The following is a 19935-nucleotide window of genomic DNA, read 5'->3' as shown; positions in this document are numbered from 1 at the left end:
CGAAATTCTGGCTTCCGAGGATCCTTCCTTGACATTGAGAAACACCTTGATTCTTCTGGAGAAGATGAGGATGTGGACTCTTCAGGTTCCACTGTGACCCACAGAAAAGCTGCTGAGAACAAAGCAGAGAGGTTAAATAAAACACCACTGACTGGTTTGTTAAAGTACCATTTGATATTCATAACAACAGAAGTTTATACTTTAGTATAATTTTCACTAATATGAACAAAAATGAAGTGCAGCCACACACTTCACGGGAAGCTGATGACTGCTCCAGGGAGACGCTCTCTCCTGGCTTCTCCACATCACCATCGGTCACCTCAATCTGAGGCTGATGGCAGGCTGTGGATCGACCGGTCCACACTACACTCCTCTGTGAGTGATTCACTCTCAACAATAGAGGATTTCCTGATACGTGAGAAACAAAAACAATAAGCCGACAGTAAATAATTTGCCTAAACAGCTGAAAAAGTATCATGCAAATTGATACACTTGATATATGAGACAGATGCAAAGAGTAGAAATCTATAACAAACACTTTCTATGGAAATTCTTTATATTTACTATGCAGTCTTAAGTTCCCCTTTAGTGAGGGCGCCACTGCTTGGAGAGGCTTGTGATGAGATAAAGTCTCCCTTTCCTCAAAGTCTTCCACCTCTATAGTCATAAATAATAATAATTATTAACTTAATAACTAAATATTTTTACTTCAGTTTTTTATACTGAAAATAAGAAGGGTTGTTATGTGAAATTATGTGTAATATTGTTGATATTAGTTTTTAAGCTTACTATGGTTGTTTATCACAAATTAACAGCTTTTGCTACCGTAACCATAGCTTAACCATGTTATTTATTAGTAAAAAAAAATGGTAATACACTTGTAATCAATTTCAAAAACATGTTTTACTCTTTTACTATTAAAACCCATGGATAATTTTCATAAAGGACCACAGAACATAAATGTGTCAGTATATTAAAAAAACCTAACACTCACATGATGACATTTATTTAGGTTTTGCATATTCACCAGTACACTTCAGGCTGTCCCTGTACTTCAGTCCTCACACTTTTAGTCTTATTAAAGACCTACATATAAAATATTATACTGTGCAGTGCATAGCCAGAGCAAGCAAAGACATGTATATCAAAGCAGGAAGGTCAAGCTGAAGAGAAAGAAGGAGGATGATGAATGAAATATGGCAATGTTAATGGTTTTCATCTCAGGCCAGCCTAGGAGCCAAATTTGGCAACCCTGACTAATCATTGAGCATCACTGGATGTTTATCATTTTAAACTAAAACTAATAATGTCAATAAAACACTTCACAATCTTACATTCTCTTCATAAAATGACTTCCCACTGAAGCAATTGGATAAAACCTTGTACTGCTTATACTGTACCTCTGTTATGGGCACCAAAGGTTCTCGGAGCAGAGATCAAGATCATGTAATGCAGTGCGAAAATATAAACAAACAGACAGTCAACAAATAAACACAGTCAACAAATGTTAATATAGAAATCTTTCTTACAGTGTGACCCCTACAGGATATTTCTTTACTTATTAAATAGAAGATTGTTTACTGTGTTTATTAAGGACAAAAGATATAATATAATTTTCTTTTCAGAAATGAATTACAAGCATGTGACTGTTTTCATTAGTCAGTCACATCAATGATATTATACAGCGCCCGAACATATAGACGATTTCTATAGACGATGTCAGCAGTAACAACATAAAAAACGGCTTTTGTGCAACACACGTAACTTCCGGTAAACTCCGCTAAGAATCAATTCAATAGACCCTTTTACAGCCCACGGCAATGAAAGTGGTGTTGTTCCCCAGAATCAAAATGTATCTGCCCACTTTATATTTGGCCATCTGCTAACGCCTTCTATCAACTCTACTATAGTATAGGATCTGGTAGCTGTGTTGAAAAATTGATAGTCAACTTTTTAAAATAACTTTCTCTGTCTGTGTTGCTTCACTGCTGATTCTTGCCATACTTCCGTTGCCAAAATGCGCGCGCATTCGCTGCCACGTCATCATTGTTTACAAACAGTAAAATGGTCTATAACAACAAATTCCTTTTAGAGTAGTTTATTTCTATTAACAAGCAAAACAAACAATAAGTAGATTACCTTAGTTTATATTTCATAGCTTAAACATATAAAAACGACACTGAGCTAATGCTGCTGTGTAAAATACAATGTTAAACTACACACCAGCTGCCAAACCTCACTTCACATAGTGGTGGTTTATGATTGCCATCTCCCCTCGTCTTTAGGAAACCAAAACATTTGTTATTTTTGACGAAGTATTTGTTGCAGAGTTCATTTAGCCACTAACAGTTAGTCAGGCCACTAAAGAAACAGAAACCGGAAGTAAGGTTCCGACCAGACAAGTCAAGTAACCGTGATAACGCACGTGCGTCGGGCGCTGCATAATATCATTGCGCCTGCTGCATGTGTGGCAGCAACGTTTCTTGATTATTACGCCGGAATGAGACTATAGTTCCTAGCCATATCGGCCAACAAAATCATAGCTTTTAAATTTTCCGTCGGTCTTAGTAACCTTACACGATGTAAATACAGAAGAGTCATATTTTAAATAGGGAAAATATCAAAACTCTTTGATCATTTGTTGTTTAAGCGTGACGATAACGGTCTAAAAGTGATACCGCCAGACCAGGATATCGGCTGAATGGATTCCCAAAACGGTAAAAATCAATTGTTTAACTCTATGGGAGCCGTAAAAAAGCATATATTTAAAAAATATGGAGTGTCCAAGATCTGTCCAAACAAAACACTTGTGGCTCCTGCACTAACTTAAGTGTAAAAAACCGTTGTCCTCTTCATGTTAATCTTACACACATCTTGTGACAAACTAAAACTGACATTAAAGTCAACATTAAATATTTTAATTTAACTTACTGTCTGTAAATCATAAGCGCGAGAATTTCCTAGTTGAGTTGGAAATGCCTTGGGGCATTTCAGTTTGAGTCGTAGTCGTTTTAGTCTCTGGTTCAGCGAGAACGAACTTGTAACGCAGATTTTATACATGCACAAACAGCTAAATAATATAAAAAGAAAACATAAAATCTTATTATTTGACTCTCTTGGTCGTATACTGATTGTGATTGGATGAAAGGTGTCGGAGATCATTCTCAAGTCTCGTGATCAGCACTACTGCTGTTGCTGGTAATGGCGCTTTAACAACTGACAGTTGGATGACGTCAAAGTACCGCGAGAGCATTTCGATAGCAGGCTCCGTTGTATGACTTCTCGAATCGCTCTCGCGCGATTTTGATGTTATCTGCCGCTCGGTTCTTGTGGCGCCACATATCAGTCACTAAATAAATCAGCGTTGCAGTCCAAAAACCGGGTTAGGACACCCGTACGGGGACAAGTAAATTAGGCTCAAAATACGGGACGTCCCGGCTAATGCGCGACAGTTGGCAACCTAAAGTACTAGGAAAGGTGAGGAGCAGATGAGCAATTAAAATCCGATCACGGATTACGTTATCCTCGCCTTCACGGAGTGCGCAGCAGTTGCGTAGCAACAGGAGATGCCGCTTGAGCGCAACCTCTCAAGCTTTGGAAAAAACGCCTTTATTTTTAGACGCGACATGCTCCTCAAACGTTTACATCAATAATTAAACGAATATGAAACGAAAGTACGAAAACGAAAGTAAATAAAAATCTTTTTATATTATTATATTATTTTATTTTTAACAGCAGATGCGGGACGCAGAGAGGGGGAAGTTGGGACCACGTCTAAAGAGTGGCGTACACAGACCAAGGGGGACTTTATACTTTGTAACCAGCGCTAATAAAATGTTATGCATAACACACCATTCAATCAAAATTATCTAACTAAATATTAATTTACAATATGTATTTTTTTTTAACAAAATACTGAGAATAATGAAGGTTATTATGTGAAAATGTAATATTGTTGATAGTAGTTTTCAATATAAAAGATCAATGTTTAGGCTATGGTTTACCACAAATTAACAGCTTTTGCTACCCATTGCTTTACCGTGTATTTAGTAAAAGTGGAAATGCAATGGTATTCCGTGCCAAAACATGTTTTTACTGTTTAAGGCTATAAAAAACATAGATAATTTTCAAAAACGAAAATCCCATACTTCAGAGAGACGTGCATATGAAGTAAGTATAGCCTAACTATAAACATATGCACTGTAAATAAATGTGTAAGCAGCGAAACAGCTCAAATGCAAACAGGGACCAGGGTAAAAATGCGTTTTGAGTTTAAAAACATTGAGTTCCCCCTCCCTTTCCTCACAGTGTTTTGGCCCACTGCCTGTGTTTCCTTTGTTATTATTTTTCCAGGGTGCATTGCAAACTTCCCATTCCGAAGAAACGCCACATAAACAGTCGCTCCGGTCCGGATACAGAAAACATTGTTCTTTATTACTTTATTCACCAAGTGTATTTTAGTCAGTCACCGCACAATTGCGCAGATTATTTATCAAGTGTTTTGATTTTAAGGGAATAGGGCATATGAGGATAACTTTGGATTGGAATTTTCCTACACACAAGTTCTTTACAGTGAAACTCCAGGCTGTAAGTATGCTGTCAAGCAATTTTACTTATTTTAAATGTCAGATAAATTGATTATTTTCTTTACAGATGATTGTGTTAGAGATTATAATCAGTGCCTTGATTGTAAACAGCTTCAAAAACATTTCAATAAGTGTTTTTTAGAAGAATATTAGGCTTTCCTTTGTTTAAATTTATACTTACAAGTAGCTACAATTCTGGCTGTGTTTTTTGTGCCCCCTCAAAAATTACTCTTGAGAAATGTTTGTGCCCCCCCCCCCCCCCATATGATATTTACGCCTATAAAACTTGACCAACTAATGTTTTAAAACGCTAAATCATTAGTAAAAAATAATATTGACATCAATGTTTATATTTGCGTCTATAACTATGATTAACGTTATATGGTAATAAAATAAGGTCTTGACTTCTGTTGTTTGTTAAACAGACACTCTGCATGTGAGCAGAATATTTTTTAAACTTGTAAATAAATGTGATTGTCAATCTAAACATTAACAGTGTGAATAAATGGGCATCTCTCAGTAAATAGTAGCCTACAGTATTACAATGTTTGCATTCCTGTAAGATGTAAGATCCTGTACCATCTGCTTTCTGCATCTGCATTCCTGTGCATCCGTAATAGTGATCAAGATTATTGTTGGAGAATAGTCGTCGGACTCAGATCACAGTATAAAACAATAAAAACAGCCAATTCATCACCCCTTTAACCTGCATTTAAAATGTTTTCACTTCTGCACTTTATATTGGGGGAGGTGGCATTGTGTAGATTGTGTAGAAAGAGAGGCCTGCTGTATTAGACTTTGAAAACTCCTGATCTAGTTAAATGATTTCATAACACTGTTTATGAAAATACATTGAGAGTGCAATTGGTGGTCCGTAACAATGGCTAATGATTAAACATGCTTGAGATCTTTAACACTTAACCAACTTTTTCAGTTTTCTTCGGATAAATCCACCCTGAACCAGTGTCAGCTGAGACAAACCTTCTTTTGTGAAATTTGAGACACTCTGCTGGTTACATAACAGACTGAGGCCATTGGTGAAGAAAGCATCTTTGAAATCATTAGCATTTCTGAATATCAAAGACCTAAAACCATCATCAGCTAAGGTAAAAATATCGCATAATATTTGCCAGTTTGGAGCCGTCTTTGTGTTGTGAATGATTTACTAACCCTAACCCTAAGACCTTGGCCAGTTTGGACTCACCAAACCATTTGAATAATTTGTTCTTGTGTATATCGTGATCATTCAGTACTGACAGTGTTGCTGAGGAGCATGGCTAAGCGTGTTGCTGTGATTGGAGCAGGCCATGCTGGGCTTGTCTCCATCAAATGTTGCTTGGATGAAGGTCTGGAGCCGGTGTGTTTCGAAAGCAGTGATGATATCGGTGGACTCTGGAGATTTAAGGTGTCTCATTTTCTCTCAAAATGTCTCATTTTGAAAAAAAAAATGTATTTACTAGAATGTCTCTAACCGATTGTCTGTGTCTTATATGTTCATTTAGGAGACACATGAGGCAGAACGCACCAGCATTTATCGTTCTCTAGTAGTGAACACCTCTAAAGAGATGATGTGCTTCAGTGATTTCCCGATGCCGGATCATTTCCCAAACTACATGCACAACTCCCTGCTCCTGCAGTACTTAAGACTGTACGCTAAACACTTCGGCTTGCTCAAACATATTCAATTAAAAGTTTTTAGCATCATGCCATTGTAAAAAGTGCTGATCTCAAAAGCACATTCATGTTCAGAAGTCTCTTTTTCTAGTAAGGTGTTTAACATTCAATCCGTATGTGTTTCAGACTACAGTAAGCAGTGTGAGACAGAGGCCGGATTTCTCTACCTCTGGTCAGTGGGATGTGGTGACCGTGGACAGAGATGGACGAGAGGAGAAACACGTGTTTGATGGTGTTCTAGTGTGTACAGGACAATACACACAACCTAACAAACCCCTCTCTGACTTTAAAGGTGCGTCTGATATATTTAATATATGTCACATAACACTGCAACACCGCACTGTAGATGTTTGATGTTATTTTTGTGTAACTGTTTCATAAGATTTACATTATCCATAACTTAACTGTAATAAATGTCTGTAGGACTGAAATAGAAGTTTTAATTTCATAAGTATGCATGTGTTAATATATGGTCATGTTGTGAATGCTAAGACATGTCAAGTATCAGAAAAAATACAGTTTATATATTTAATAAATTGTTTTGTTTCCTACAGGATTCTCCACAGCTGTGATTATAGGGATCCTGATCTTTACCTTGGAAAGAGTGTTGTGATTTTTGGGATTGGAAATTCAGGTGTAGACATTGCTGTTGAGCTCAGGAGAGTGTGTGAGAAGGCAAGCAGGCTTTAAATTCAATATCAAACATGCCTGAATACAGTGTCCTTTTCACTTTTCAATCTCCTTTCGTACCCTACTGTGGTCTTTGTCCTCTTTATTTTTTATTCCTTCCTTTAGGTGTTTCTGAGTACCCGTACAGGGGCGTGGGTTATAGGTCGCATGTCAAACAAAGGGCACCCTGTGGATTTGGTGCTGCTTAAGCGAAACGAGGATCTGATGTTTCGCCTTCTGCCTCAAAGTTTGTTGAACTGGGGCCCGTTCTTCGTACGTCGCTTAATACACCCGAGAGCAAATGAGACATCCGAGATGTTTAGATCTGGCTAATTATGATCTCGCTTATTGGTTCTTTGAACACCACTGCTGTTGCTGATTAGTATGGCAGGATTGAATTATCTGAGATCACTGCACGTTCGTGCACTGCAAGAAAAGTCAATACATATTGATAGGTCCTGTCCCAAATGGCACACTACGGACTTGTGGTCCTCCTCAGAGTCCACACTTTGATGACATCACGTAGTCCAGACTTTAGGGACCCTTAATGCGAGTCCACGTGGGTGCAACAGAGTCGTATTTTGGGACAGACTCGAGTGTCACACCGGAAATAGGTAGAGAAGTTGCCCGTCAGTGTGAGCTCCTCCCTACCGTCGTCTGATAGGTCTGATTGCTCTTTCGCAAGGACTTCTGGGTTGGTAAAGTGCGCGAAGCCTGCTGCAGTGCGGGCTTCGCTGAAGGCCGCATCAAGGGGGCAAAGGAGGCGCTGATGAGCACACTTCAAAGCGTAAAAATGACAGATGGGACACCCTACGGACTCGTGGACTAAGCGAGGACGCGCAATTTAAGGCCACGAGACCGAAAGTCCACATGAAGTGCGCCATTTGGGACAGGGTCATAGTAGAAACACTGATCAGCCACGCTGTGATTGGCCAGTTGTTACAAAACACACATTTTTTAACCCCTACAGTCTGAGAGCTATTGATGAAAGGTTGTGAACTTTTTATGACACTGAAATTAAAAACCCAGTTAAAGCTACTTTTGTACATAAATCACCATAAATAATGTAAAATTTTCTGTAAAAATATAATCTTGATATCTTTACTATGCTTGTCAAAGATTGAAATTTATGATTGTATTTAAAATGTGATACTCCTAAAGTACTTTAAATCTCTCTTAAAAACAGTTAAATGCTGTTTTATCTGTTTGAAACAGCAACATAAAAAGCAGAATAAACACAGGTGGTGGTCATGTATCTTCATGTGATGTGCTGGCAGGAGTGATGTCTCTAAACTGATTGATTGTTCAGATAGTCTCTGGAGCAGTTGCTCTTTCTTAAACCCACAACCAATGCAACAATTTAATTGCTGATAAATACAATTGTAATTTATTATAAGATTATAAGACAACCCATGATGGCGCGCCGCGCATCGCACAATTCTAAACCTTTGAATCAGATAACGAAGCAGTCACGTGGGTGTGTGTGAAACGAAGCTTCTGACGTCATTGATCACGTGATTTTGCCAGAACGAATCAAGCTTCGATACAAAGCTTCAATGAAAATCGGTTCCTTTTTTTGACACACGCTTCGGAGCTTCGGTGTCACTGGTAACATCACTACTCAATACCTTCATCACCAACTTCCACCATAGTCTTCGCCACCATTACCAACAACAACAACGAACTGTGTTTACTTCCGCATTGACTCTTGATACTCTCTCTGTGTTTATTATTAATAAACATTGTTAATATTCACCTGCAATTGCTTCCGCTCCTTACGTATCATTACAGAAGAATCTGGCCAACATGGAAGCAGCGGGGGAACAACCCATTTCCGCGTTGGAGGAGTTTCTTCAGCGATTGTTGGCTAGGATGGATCATCAGGACAAAGCCATCGACAATATGCGTAAGGCCGTCCATGCAATGGTGGCGAAAGTGTCCGAGCTCTCCCAGCGATCTCCACACACCACGCTACCCACTGCGCCACCCACGCCGCCCGCATCATCTTCACCTCCAGGGGGTAGTTCTTTTCCAGAACCCCGGTTACTGATCCCTGAAAAATACTCCGGTGAGCCCAATTACTGCCGCACATTTCTTTCACATTGCTCTCTTCACTTTGCCCAACAGCCCCGGTCATTCTTCCTCGAGGAGACTAAGGTCGCATTCACACTCTCACTTCTGACATATTGATTTTTTTCTTCGTCTCTCCAGGAACATTTGCAACACGTACGACGAGTGCTTCTGCGGTTGCTAGAGAATGGGCTTTTTGTCAAGGCGGAAAAATGCGTTTTTCATGCACAGTCTGTTTCTTTCCTAGGACACATCATTTCGACTGAGGGTGTTCGCATGGATCCTGAGAAGGTTAAGGCTGTGGTAGATTGGCCATCCCAAGAGTCTCACAAGGCCCTGCAGATATTTCTGGGGTTCGCCAATTTTTACCGGCGTTTCATTCGCAATTTCAGCCAACTAGCCGCACCTCTGACTGCCTTAACTTCCCCTAGTTTGACGTTCGGGTGGTCAGACGCAACCGAGTCTGCGTTTGCCACACTGAAAAGCTGCTTTGTTTCAGCTCCCATTCTTGTCACCCCTGATCGCTCACGTCAATTCATAGTGGAGGTCGATGCGTCAGAGGTGGGGGTAGGAGCAGTGCTTTCCCAGCGTGCATCTTCAGACGAAAGGGTTCATCCTTGTGCGTATTTTTCTCACCGTTTATCTCCTGCGGAAGATAATTATGACATTGGCAATCGAGAGTTGTTGGCGGTCAAGCTAGCACTGGAGGAATGACGTCACTGGCTTGAAGGGTCGGGTGTACCTTTCATTGTCTGGACGGACCATAAAAATCTCGAGTACATTAGAACCGCCAAAAGACTTAACTCCAGACAGGCTCCGTGGGCACTTTATTTCGGACGTTTCGATTTTACATTATCTTACCGGCCGGGTTCCAAGAACATCAAACCCGATGCTTTATCTCGTCTTTTTGAGCGTTCCGATCACACTGCTACTCCCGAGCCCATTTTACCGGAGACCATCATTATCTCCACGCTCAGATGGGAGGTCGAATCGAAGGTTTTGACAGCCTTAGAAGGGGTAACGCCCCCGGCTCGGTGCCCACCGAATCGATTGTTTGTGCCGGAGAGGTTACGGTCTGACCTCCTCCAGTGGGGCCATTCTTCCAGTGTTGCTTGTCACCCAGGAGTTAGTAGAACTAGGTTCCTAGTCAAGCAACGATTTTGGTGGCCTGGTATGGCTCGTGACGTTCACGACTTCGTCTTGGCTCGTTCGGTTTGTGCCACTGGTAAGACTTCCAATCGACCTCCGGATGGGTTACTCTTACCGTTGTCTGTCCCTTCGAGACCCTGGTCCCACATATCGCTAGATTTCATTACCGCCCTCCCACCCTCTAAGGGTAATACGGTGATTTTAACCGTAGTGGACCGGTTCTCGAAGGCGTCTCATTTCATCCCCTTGCCCAAATTACCATCAGCCAAGGAAACAGCGGTAGCTGTCATTGATCACATCTTCCGAATACATGGCCTCCCGACAGACGTGGTTTCTGACAGGGGTCCCCAATTTGTGTCCAAATTTTGGCGAGAATTTTGTAAATTGCTAGGAGCGACTGTTAGTTTTTCGTCCGGGTTCCATCCCCAGAGCAATGGACAAACCGAGCGAGCCAATCAGGATGTCGAAAGGGTGTTACGATGTTTGGTTTCCAAGAATCCTTCGTCCTGGTGTCAGCAACTCTCAATTGTAGAGTACGCACACAATTCTCTGCCAGTGTCATCTATTGGCATGTCTCCATTTAAGTGTAGTTTAGGGTACCAACCACCTAATTTTGTCAGTACGGAATCCGAGGTGTCGGTCCCCTCCGCACACGCACTAGTCCAGAGGTGTCACCGTACCTGGACCAGAGCTCGTAGAGCTTTGCTCCAGGCAAGGTCGCGCACCAAGGCCAAGGCCGATCGCCACCGGTCGAAGCCTCCCCGTTACGTCATCGGTCAAAGAGTGTGGCTTTCAACCCAGAATATTCCGATGCGTTCCGTTTCGAACAAGCTTGCTCCCAAATTTATTGGCCTGTTTTCTGTTACCAAAATCATTAATCCGGTAACAGTGTGTCTTAGCCTTCCACCGGGGTACAGGAGGGTTCACCCCGTCTTTCATGTTTCCAAAATTAAACCGGTGATTTCATCCCGTCTTAATACGCCTGCCCCGGTTCCCCCCCCCGCCTCGTATCGTTAATAGGGAGACCACGTATTCGTTAACCGTATTCTGGACTCTAGACGGAGGGGACAGGGATTTCTGTACTTGGTGGATTGGGAAGGTTACGGTCCGGAGGAGAGAAGGTGGGTTCCTGCTCGAGACATACTGGATCACCGCCTTATTGATGATTACAATCTTCAGGTAAAGCAGGCTGGGAACGTCAAGAGGCGTTCCTTGGGGAGGGGGTACTGTCATGGTAGGAAATCCACTGTTTCCTCCGTGTCGTGTGTGTGTGTGTGTGTTTGTTTACTCACCTCTGCCATGTGCTCATTAGAGCGATTCAGTTCACCTGTGTGTTGATTGTCTCGCTCCAGCTGTTCATCATTACATCTCCTCCATATATACTCACATGACTTTCTGTTCCCTGCCAGATCCTTTCATTGTGTTTCGGCTCCCTGTTTGGTTGTCTCGTGTCGTTTGGATTACTGTTTCAGTTGGATGTGTATTGTCGTCGTCTTCGTGTGGATGTTCCCGTGTTCAGCCTGGATTTCACCACTGCTCACCAATCCACCAACGTCGCACTCAATACCTTCATCACCAACTTCCACCGTAGTCTTCGCCACCATTGCCAACAACACCGGACTGTGTTTACTTCCGCATTGACTCTTGATACTCTCTCTGTGTTTATTATTAATAAACATTGTTAATATATTCACCTGCAATTGCTTCCGCTCCTTACGTATCATTACACAAAAGTTCTCAATAGGGTTTAAGTCAGGTGAAGAAGGGGGCCATGTCATTAGTTTTTCATCTCTAAGGCCTTTACTGGCCGGTCGTGCGGTGGAGTGCTTTGATGTTTGTGATGGAGCGTTGTCTTGCGGAATAATCGGTCTTCTTGGGGGATGCAGATTTTTTTCCTGTGCCACTGCTTGAAGAAAGTGTCTTCTACATTACAGGCAGGCAGGCACAGACAAGTATTATTAAAGATGAGCTTGTTGGACATTTTTGGGTTGAAAATGGAAATAAAATACAACTCTCAGACCTACTGCCAATGTTTAGAAGACACTTTCTTCAAGCAGTGGTGCAGGAGGGGGATCTGCATCTTTCAAGAGGACTTTTTTGTGCAGGACAACGCTTCATCACATGCATCGGGGCGCTCCACTGCATGACTGGCCGGTGGGGGCCTTGGAGGTGGGGGACTGATGACATGGCCCCTTCTTCACCTGACTTAAACCCTATTGAGACCTTTTGATCCCTTCTTGAGCAGGACATTTGCAGTGAAGGTAAACAGTGCACCTCTCTGGGCAGTGTCTGGGGGGCTGTGGTTGTGGTTGCGCGGGATGTTGGTTCGGACCAGATCGGGAAACTGACTGAATCCGTGAGTGGAAGCCTTGTGACTGTTATCGAAAAGAAGGGTGGCTATATTGGTCACTGAGTTTATATATATATTTTTATTTTTTATTGTTTTAATTTTTTTGTAAATGTAGAGTTTGTTTGTTGTTCTCACTTTAACAGGTGGAAGAAAGGCAGGTGAGATGGAAAAATTTTTGTTTTTCGTTTGGTTGCCTGGTGGTTCTGCACACTAGTAGTTGCCTAGTAGTGATGTACATAGAAATTTTCTCTTAAGAGGGCCAGGGTTTCACTTTTGCTGCTTGGGTGTTCGGGTTTGAGGGTTTGTTGGCATTTTGAATTGACCAAGAGCTCTGTAGTTGTACAATAACAAAAGGAATCCTCAAAAATACTACTTGCCTAATAATTCTGCACTCCCTGTACTTCAATTGCATTATTCTTAACTGATTTCTGACTACATTAGCAGTATTCCACGTTAAGTGAAAGTCCTGAATCTGCTGAGTCTGCACAGAAAGTGTAGTAAAGAAGACAAAGATATGTGAAAATATGTGCAAAAAACTTATTTGGTTATTTTGGTCATTTTTGTCACAGGAAAGGGACAGCAGGGTAACATATTTGTAGACAACGTTTTAAAGATAGAACAGATAGAAATTACTAAACGAAAACCCTTTCATGCATGACATTGTTAGCTACTTGACAATCTAAAGACAAAACTAAAATAGGAGATTAGTTTATTCAAATGAAAATGATTTCACACTGAGTAATATTGTACATAACATCTATGAGTGCTGGGTATGATTGATTGCTGTTTTTATTAAGGAAAATTCAAACAAATTTAAAATGAATGTGATCAGCATGTTTGTCTTGTCATTCGTTTAAGAATAATAATCAAAACACCTGTTACACAAAAACAAGTTGCACAAGTACAGAAAAATTATATTTGTTATATTATATATTTTTTAAATAACATCGCTAAAAGATTCAACGAATCTATCCCTTTTTTATTACGTGTTGAATTTGAAAAGCTCTTTATATTAATCATGCAACTTTTAATATAAGATGATGGAGATAATGGAGAATACTCGACTGCGTCAGACTTTCCGTATCACATCCGCTTGAAAAGGTACAAACTAATCTTGTTTACATGAAATAAGCCTGCTCCCGAGCAGGTTTGAGCTTACGGACCTGTTGCTATGACAGAAACCCTAGGATGAGCTTCGAAGAACCAAACGATCCAAGATCATGCCAAATCATCAACAATCAAATCCAGCTAACTGAGTTAGCGACGTACGAAGAACGGGCCCCTGGATTGGAGAGAGAATGCTCAATCAGAAACATGACCACAAGTTTTATGGACTACAGCCGAAACACAGGTGAATGACAACTGCTCAGTTAAAGAGCAAAACATCATCATCTCTTAGGACAGCATAATAGATCTGATAAGTCATGACATCAAAACAGTTTACACTTAATTCAGTAATAACCTAAACACAGATTACTCAGATTCAGACCTCAAATTTGTTATTATTTGTTAATTAATTGCTGTTTACAAACACAAGTTATTCAAATTGTGTTATTCCCAGTGACTTAGTCTTACAACTTAATCTTTTTTGCTTATTCTATATATTTAAACCCATTTCTGCCCATGAACCTTACCTTTATTTCACAACTGCAGAGTTCTTGACCAGCGTCCCATTATCAACAATGACCTCCCAGGTCGCATTTTAATGGGAGCCCTGGTGATGACACCAAATCTGCAAAAAATTCAAGACTCAACAGTCGTATTTGATGATGGGACGGCTGAAGAGAAGATCGATGCTGTGATCTTGTGTACAGGATATAATTACGCATTCCCCTTCCTCCCCACCTCCTTAAAGGGAAATTCCGCCTTGAAATGATCCTAGGGTTAATAACAAACGTGTACCGAGTTCGACCGTTCACTGGAGTTTGTTTTCATGCAGTCCAACGTGACCAGTGTTATTGCCAAACGCAAATCAGCATGCCATGGCAGCCTTCGGGGCATCAGTGCACCAAAAACGAAATCGCTATGTCCATACCACCAACAATGCTCAAAACAACCCCACACCTACACTGTAGCACAATGAGGGTCTCTATATGTAAACCGAAGCATTGAGAACTTTGCAAGTGTACAGGCAGTTTATTAAAAAGAAACATTTACCGTTCACGTCTGGATCAACACATATCCATGCGGGCGCCATCTTGGGAAAACTAAACTCTCGCGTGAAACGTTGTTGCCCTGAACAGGTGTTGTGCTTTCACGCAAGAGTTCAGTTTTCCCAAGATGGCGCCCGCATGGATATGTGATCCAGACGTGAACGGTAAATGTTTCTTTTTAATAAACTGCCTGTACACTTGCAAAGTTCTCAATGCTTCGGTTTACATATAGAGACCCTCATTGTGCTACAGTGTAAGTGTGGGGTTATTTTGAGCATTATTAGTAGTATAGACATAGCGATTTCGTTTTTAATGCACTGATGCCCCGAAGGCTACCATAACATGCTAATTTGCGTTTAGCAATAACACTGGTCACGTTAGACTAGCATGAAAACAAACTCCAGTGAACGGTCGAACTCGGTACACGTTTGTTATTAACCCTAGGATCATTTCAAGGCGGAATTTCCCTTTAAACTCTGGTCCTGATGGAGAACTGACACTCTACAAAAGAATCTTTCCTCCATCTCTAGAGCGTCCGACATTGGCCATCATGGGGGTGTTCCAGTCCGAAGGGCCGGTCATGCCAGCAGTAGAATTGCAGGCACGCTGGGCCACCCGCAAGGAAATTTGGAGTTATGGGCCATTCTACCGAATTTGTGCAAATTGCTGTCCCGGAACCAAAAAACTAATTTAAAAAGCATTGATATAGGAAAATGTTTGATAATAAAAAAATATAAGCAAATAGCAATCAAAACCCAAAGTAATATTTGAGGTAGTGGCAGGCTTTATATATAAAATATCATCATTTATATGGTGCTTTCAATTGAGAGGTGGTTGTCCCAAACCCCAAGGTCTGAATTTTACCATAGGAAAAAAATGAAATAATTTTAAAAAAATTATCATTGTTTTAAGAAGTATCATTTTGAACACTTTTGTTAATTAAAACCAAAAATATATTTATTGGATATTTTCAGTAAAAATCATTTAAAATCATGTTAAAAACACTGTCCCGCATTTTCTCGTCACTGGCGAAACATTGCATAGTGTGGGCAATAATATAATAATGCTGTAAGCCACTCGCCTGCATTTTGAAGCAGTAACGTTGTCTGTGGCTCTCTCCCTTGTGGTGACATGGTGATCAGATCAGTCCCATGGTTTGAAGTTAATGTGATCAAAAGTTTGGAAATCAGTGTGTGACATTTATGAATGTCACTACCGATCACATTTTCAATAATTAATTAAGTTTTTTTGATTTTTTCTACTGGTCATTTAGGTTTTACTCATGTTTCAATGTCGAGAACTGTGCTAGCTAACTACGTACTGATTAGCATTTTAGCAGTAGAATCAAAGTTAGCTTAAATCGTCACTATGGAAACAGTCACAACCGAAACATTTGTTGATGTTTTGGTAGTGACAAAATTACACTTATTTCTTTATTTAAATAAATAAATAGAAACTTTCAAGTGCACATATATTCTTTTTCAGTATAAATATAATTTGTCAGTCATATTTCTGTAATGTTGTACGTGATTTGACTAGTACTACAAACTAAGATAAAATGAACTAGGCCAGATTAATTAAATTAATTCATACAGTAGCTTGCTTGACTCATTATTGATATAAATGAAGGCTATATGATTCTACCTCTGGTCTCTAGGAAAATTTGCGCTAATTTAGCGGGACTTTGACTGATTGCTTTATATAAATGACATAACAGATATCACTTATCAGTATCATTGTAAATTGACATGTCATTGTTAAGTGTAGACAGGGCAGGCTCACACTAATAATGTAAATGTAAATATCTTTGGTTAATTTGTAGAGAGAGAGGAATCACCAACATGCATAGACGGAAAGATGAAAGTAGAGCGGACAGACTGAGAGAGCCTATTTTCTTGAGCCGATACTTCTTTTGCTCACTCAGTTTACTTGTAACATTTGGCATCATCGTGTCATTTTCATAAGTCTCAATTTTAAAAAGTGACAGTTATTGAACTTAAAAAAAAACTATATTTCTGTCTGTAAATAATGCCGGAAAAACTTGGTGAACACAGCAGCCACAAATCGTCCAATGCCAATACACATAAAAAAATCGGCCGATATATCGGTCTATCACTAGTTCTTTTATATGAAAATGTATTCAACCTACCTCAAATCAAATAAAACATTAAGTTTACTTCAAACTCAAAAAAGTCAAACTCGGCAACAAGAGAATCAGTTAAGGAGGTTTAGAGAAGTTAGAATGTGTAATGGAAAAACAGGCACACATGTGTACACCAACATTACAGATGGACATGGGTGCACACACACCAAATTCTGTAGTTTATACTGTGGGCCTGAAGTTTTATATGGACATACATTATGTCATCTTTTTCAAGAGATGTGAAAATCAACACAGCATCTTGCATCCCTTCAAGGACTCTGAACTATCCGCCATCTTTTCAGCGTAATTTCAGTGCAAAGTGCTTTTATGTGGTGTTGCGTTAGATATTCTTTGTGCTGTATGTTTTGACTTCATAATGCCATTTTTGACTAACTAATTACTTTTTTTTACACAAAATATGGACAATTCAATATGGTCGTCACTACCGAACATTTGATGTCACGACCGAAACAAATAATGTTCTGGAAAAATAAAATAGGTTTTTTTTATCAGAAAAGATGACATGAATTTATTTAGTTAGATAAAAATTTAAACTAATGAATCCTTGAATTTGAAAACTCTATGAGTGCATGTATGGCAATTACAGAGAAATGTTGCTTTTAAAATGCATTTAATTTGATGAACCACTCTTATAGTTTTGTTAAAATAATATTTCTAATCAATATAACCATGACACTGTCTTTAAAAAAATGTAAAAATATATATTTAGAAGGTAAATGTAAAGAAAATCAGAATAGGCTATTAAAAACCTAATTTTTATATCAAATGTTGTTGTGTTTTCGGTAGTGACAAATTTTGTGAGAGAGAAAACATTTCGAAACTGTATAAAAACATGCTAGGAAACTAAAGTGTCCAATCAGTAGATTAGCCTTCCTTAGATGTTCTACTATGTTTATGACTACAAAGCTTGCAGGAAAAAACACAATTTTTTCAAGAAGTTTTGAAGTGTCAATTTGCACCAATTCGGTAGAATGGAGGCACATTCAGCAGTTTCATTACATGGATGCATAGAAGATGGAAGCTGAATTTTTTTGAAGATTAAAGGCACGCTGCTGAACGTTTTGGCCACTAGGGGGTGCTAGACATGTATTTTTGAAAAGAAGACAACTCTTTTGGTCACAAAAGTGTGCCTTCCAGCATGTCATATGAACATAATTTCATTGGATTTATTTTTTTCAAATGCCAAAAGATCACGTAGCTCACGTTTACAAGCCAGTTGTAACGGTGGTTGCTTGGTTAAAGTTTATATAAAAAAAATTGCCTTAAAGGGGAACCGAACCCGGGTCGGCCGGTCCATGACGCCACCACGGCCCCACAATGTCACGTGACATAAGAGTCTCTCTCTAAAATCTCCAAGTAGCCTCCAGGGAAATTCATGTAAAAAAAAAAAAGAAAAATAGTGTTCGGGCGCCAGACAGGACTTATGCAAGCAATATAACATTACTTACTAGTACAAAAGCATGAGGGCCAAGTCAGCATCGTTCAGGAACCCCTCCAACTTTAGTTCACGCCAGCGGGTGAACGCTGGCCCAATATTGATCCTCGTCATTTATTTTATTTTGTCACTCTGCCGTTTTCTCTTTCTGGTCTCCTACTACAAAAGCTTAGTTTTTCTTAGTTACTGCTTTGGCCATGACAAAAACATCAGAAAAATAAATAGCTGCGCTCTCATGTCCGAATTTGAGGAAGTGGAGGAGGTGACGTATGCCGTAAAGCAGATTTTTGTAGTTCTTTTTGTGCTCGGGTTACAACCCGAAACCCCAAGTTTAAAAGTACTAGTAAAAGCGATACAGACCCCGTCAGGCTATGGTGGACATGTCATTCAACCTACTTTAAGTTAATGTACCATCACAAGGGTCTTGAAAAATATATTATGAAGGTTGAAAAACTACAAAGTGTCACTTAAAATAATGATTTTTTTTGTTATTTTTCTTTTGCCGCAAGGGTTAAACCATCTTCCTTCAAACCGAAAAATGCATGCAATTATTGAAAAGGAACGCAGAGAACATTTAAAATACTTTATTGATACTTTCTTAAATATTTTGCTCTAAATAATAATTGATTTAATTTATTCAACTTTCACTGTGCTTTGATAATTTCTCTTGTCTCTCTATAGTTACGCTTGTCCCAAGGAGGCTGTCCTTCAAGTGAATTATATTCCTTATCTAGATTCCATGGCAAAGGAAGTGGGTGTCCGACCCAACATTGTTTGGTTACTTCTCAGTGACCCTGCTTTGGGTTTGAGGGTTCTTTTTGGTCCCCTTACGCCCTGCCAGTTTCGTCTACGTGGACCAGGACATTGGAGTGGTGCTCGTCAGGCTATCCTTACAGTATGGGAGCGTGTGGCCAAACCCATGAAGACACGCCCCATTCCAGACCCAAAATCCAGCAGTTTGTTATATTGGTTGGGCGTTGCAGGAGGTGCTGCAGTAATTGTGATCATTATGGTAAAACAAAAGAAGATTCCACATTTTCTGAGAATCAGTTATATTGAGACAGCCTTATTTGGACAAAAGTAAGAGTTTAGGGTAACACTTTACAATAAAGTTGTATTAGTAAACATGAACAAAGATTAATAAACGCTGTAGAAGTACCCTTACGAAACAAAAATATATTGCAGTATATTGGAAAATATCATGTAATATATTAGGCAACATATTCCCATATATGGGATTTAATATTTATATTTTCCAATATATTGAAATATATGCATGAAACATACATGTATATATGATACAAAATATATTGCAATCAAGAACAAAAAGGGCACTATATTTTTTACATGTAATAGTTTGTCTTTATATGCTTTGATATATTGCAATATATGCATAGACCATACATGTATATATGAGACAAAATATATTGCATTCAAGAACAAAAAGGGCACTATATTTTTAACATGTAATAGTTTGTCTTTATATGCTTTGATATATTGCAATATATGCATAGACCATACATGTATATATGATACAAAATATATTGCAATCAAGAACAAAAAGGGCACTATATTTTATATATATATATATATATATATATATATATATATATATATATATATATATATATATATATACATATATATATATATATATATATACACATATATATATATATATATAT

The 19935-nt window shown here is 39.3% G+C and overlaps 2 protein-coding genes across 2 annotated transcripts in view; one reads left to right on the top strand and one right to left on the bottom strand.

The window, feature by feature from the left end:
• LOC129429211 (uncharacterized) overlaps positions 1-19935 on the bottom strand; it is a 66197-nt gene that overhangs the window by 7903 nt on the left and 38359 nt on the right. The gene's annotated exons all lie outside the window — the stretch shown is intronic.
• Positions 2687-19402, top strand: LOC129429292 (flavin-containing monooxygenase 5-like). Its single transcript, XM_073855455.1, has 12 exons — positions 2687-2717; positions 4513-4587; positions 5837-5991; positions 6089-6277; positions 6387-6556; positions 6815-6935; positions 8721-8997; positions 9247-9710; positions 12394-12504; positions 12642-12656; positions 14138-14362; positions 18921-19402. Exons 1-12 carry the CDS (start codon positions 2702-2704, stop codon positions 19332-19334), a joined length of 2232 nt encoding a protein of 743 aa, XP_073711556.1. The 5' UTR covers positions 2687-2701; the 3' UTR covers positions 19335-19402.

Source organism: Misgurnus anguillicaudatus, chromosome 18 (assembly GCF_027580225.2).
Source record: "Misgurnus anguillicaudatus chromosome 18, ASM2758022v2, whole genome shotgun sequence".
NCBI lineage: Eukaryota > Metazoa > Chordata > Actinopteri > Cypriniformes > Cobitidae > Misgurnus > Misgurnus anguillicaudatus.
The sequence above is the reverse complement of the archived record's forward strand: the minus strand, read 5'-3'. Positions and strand labels throughout refer to the sequence as shown.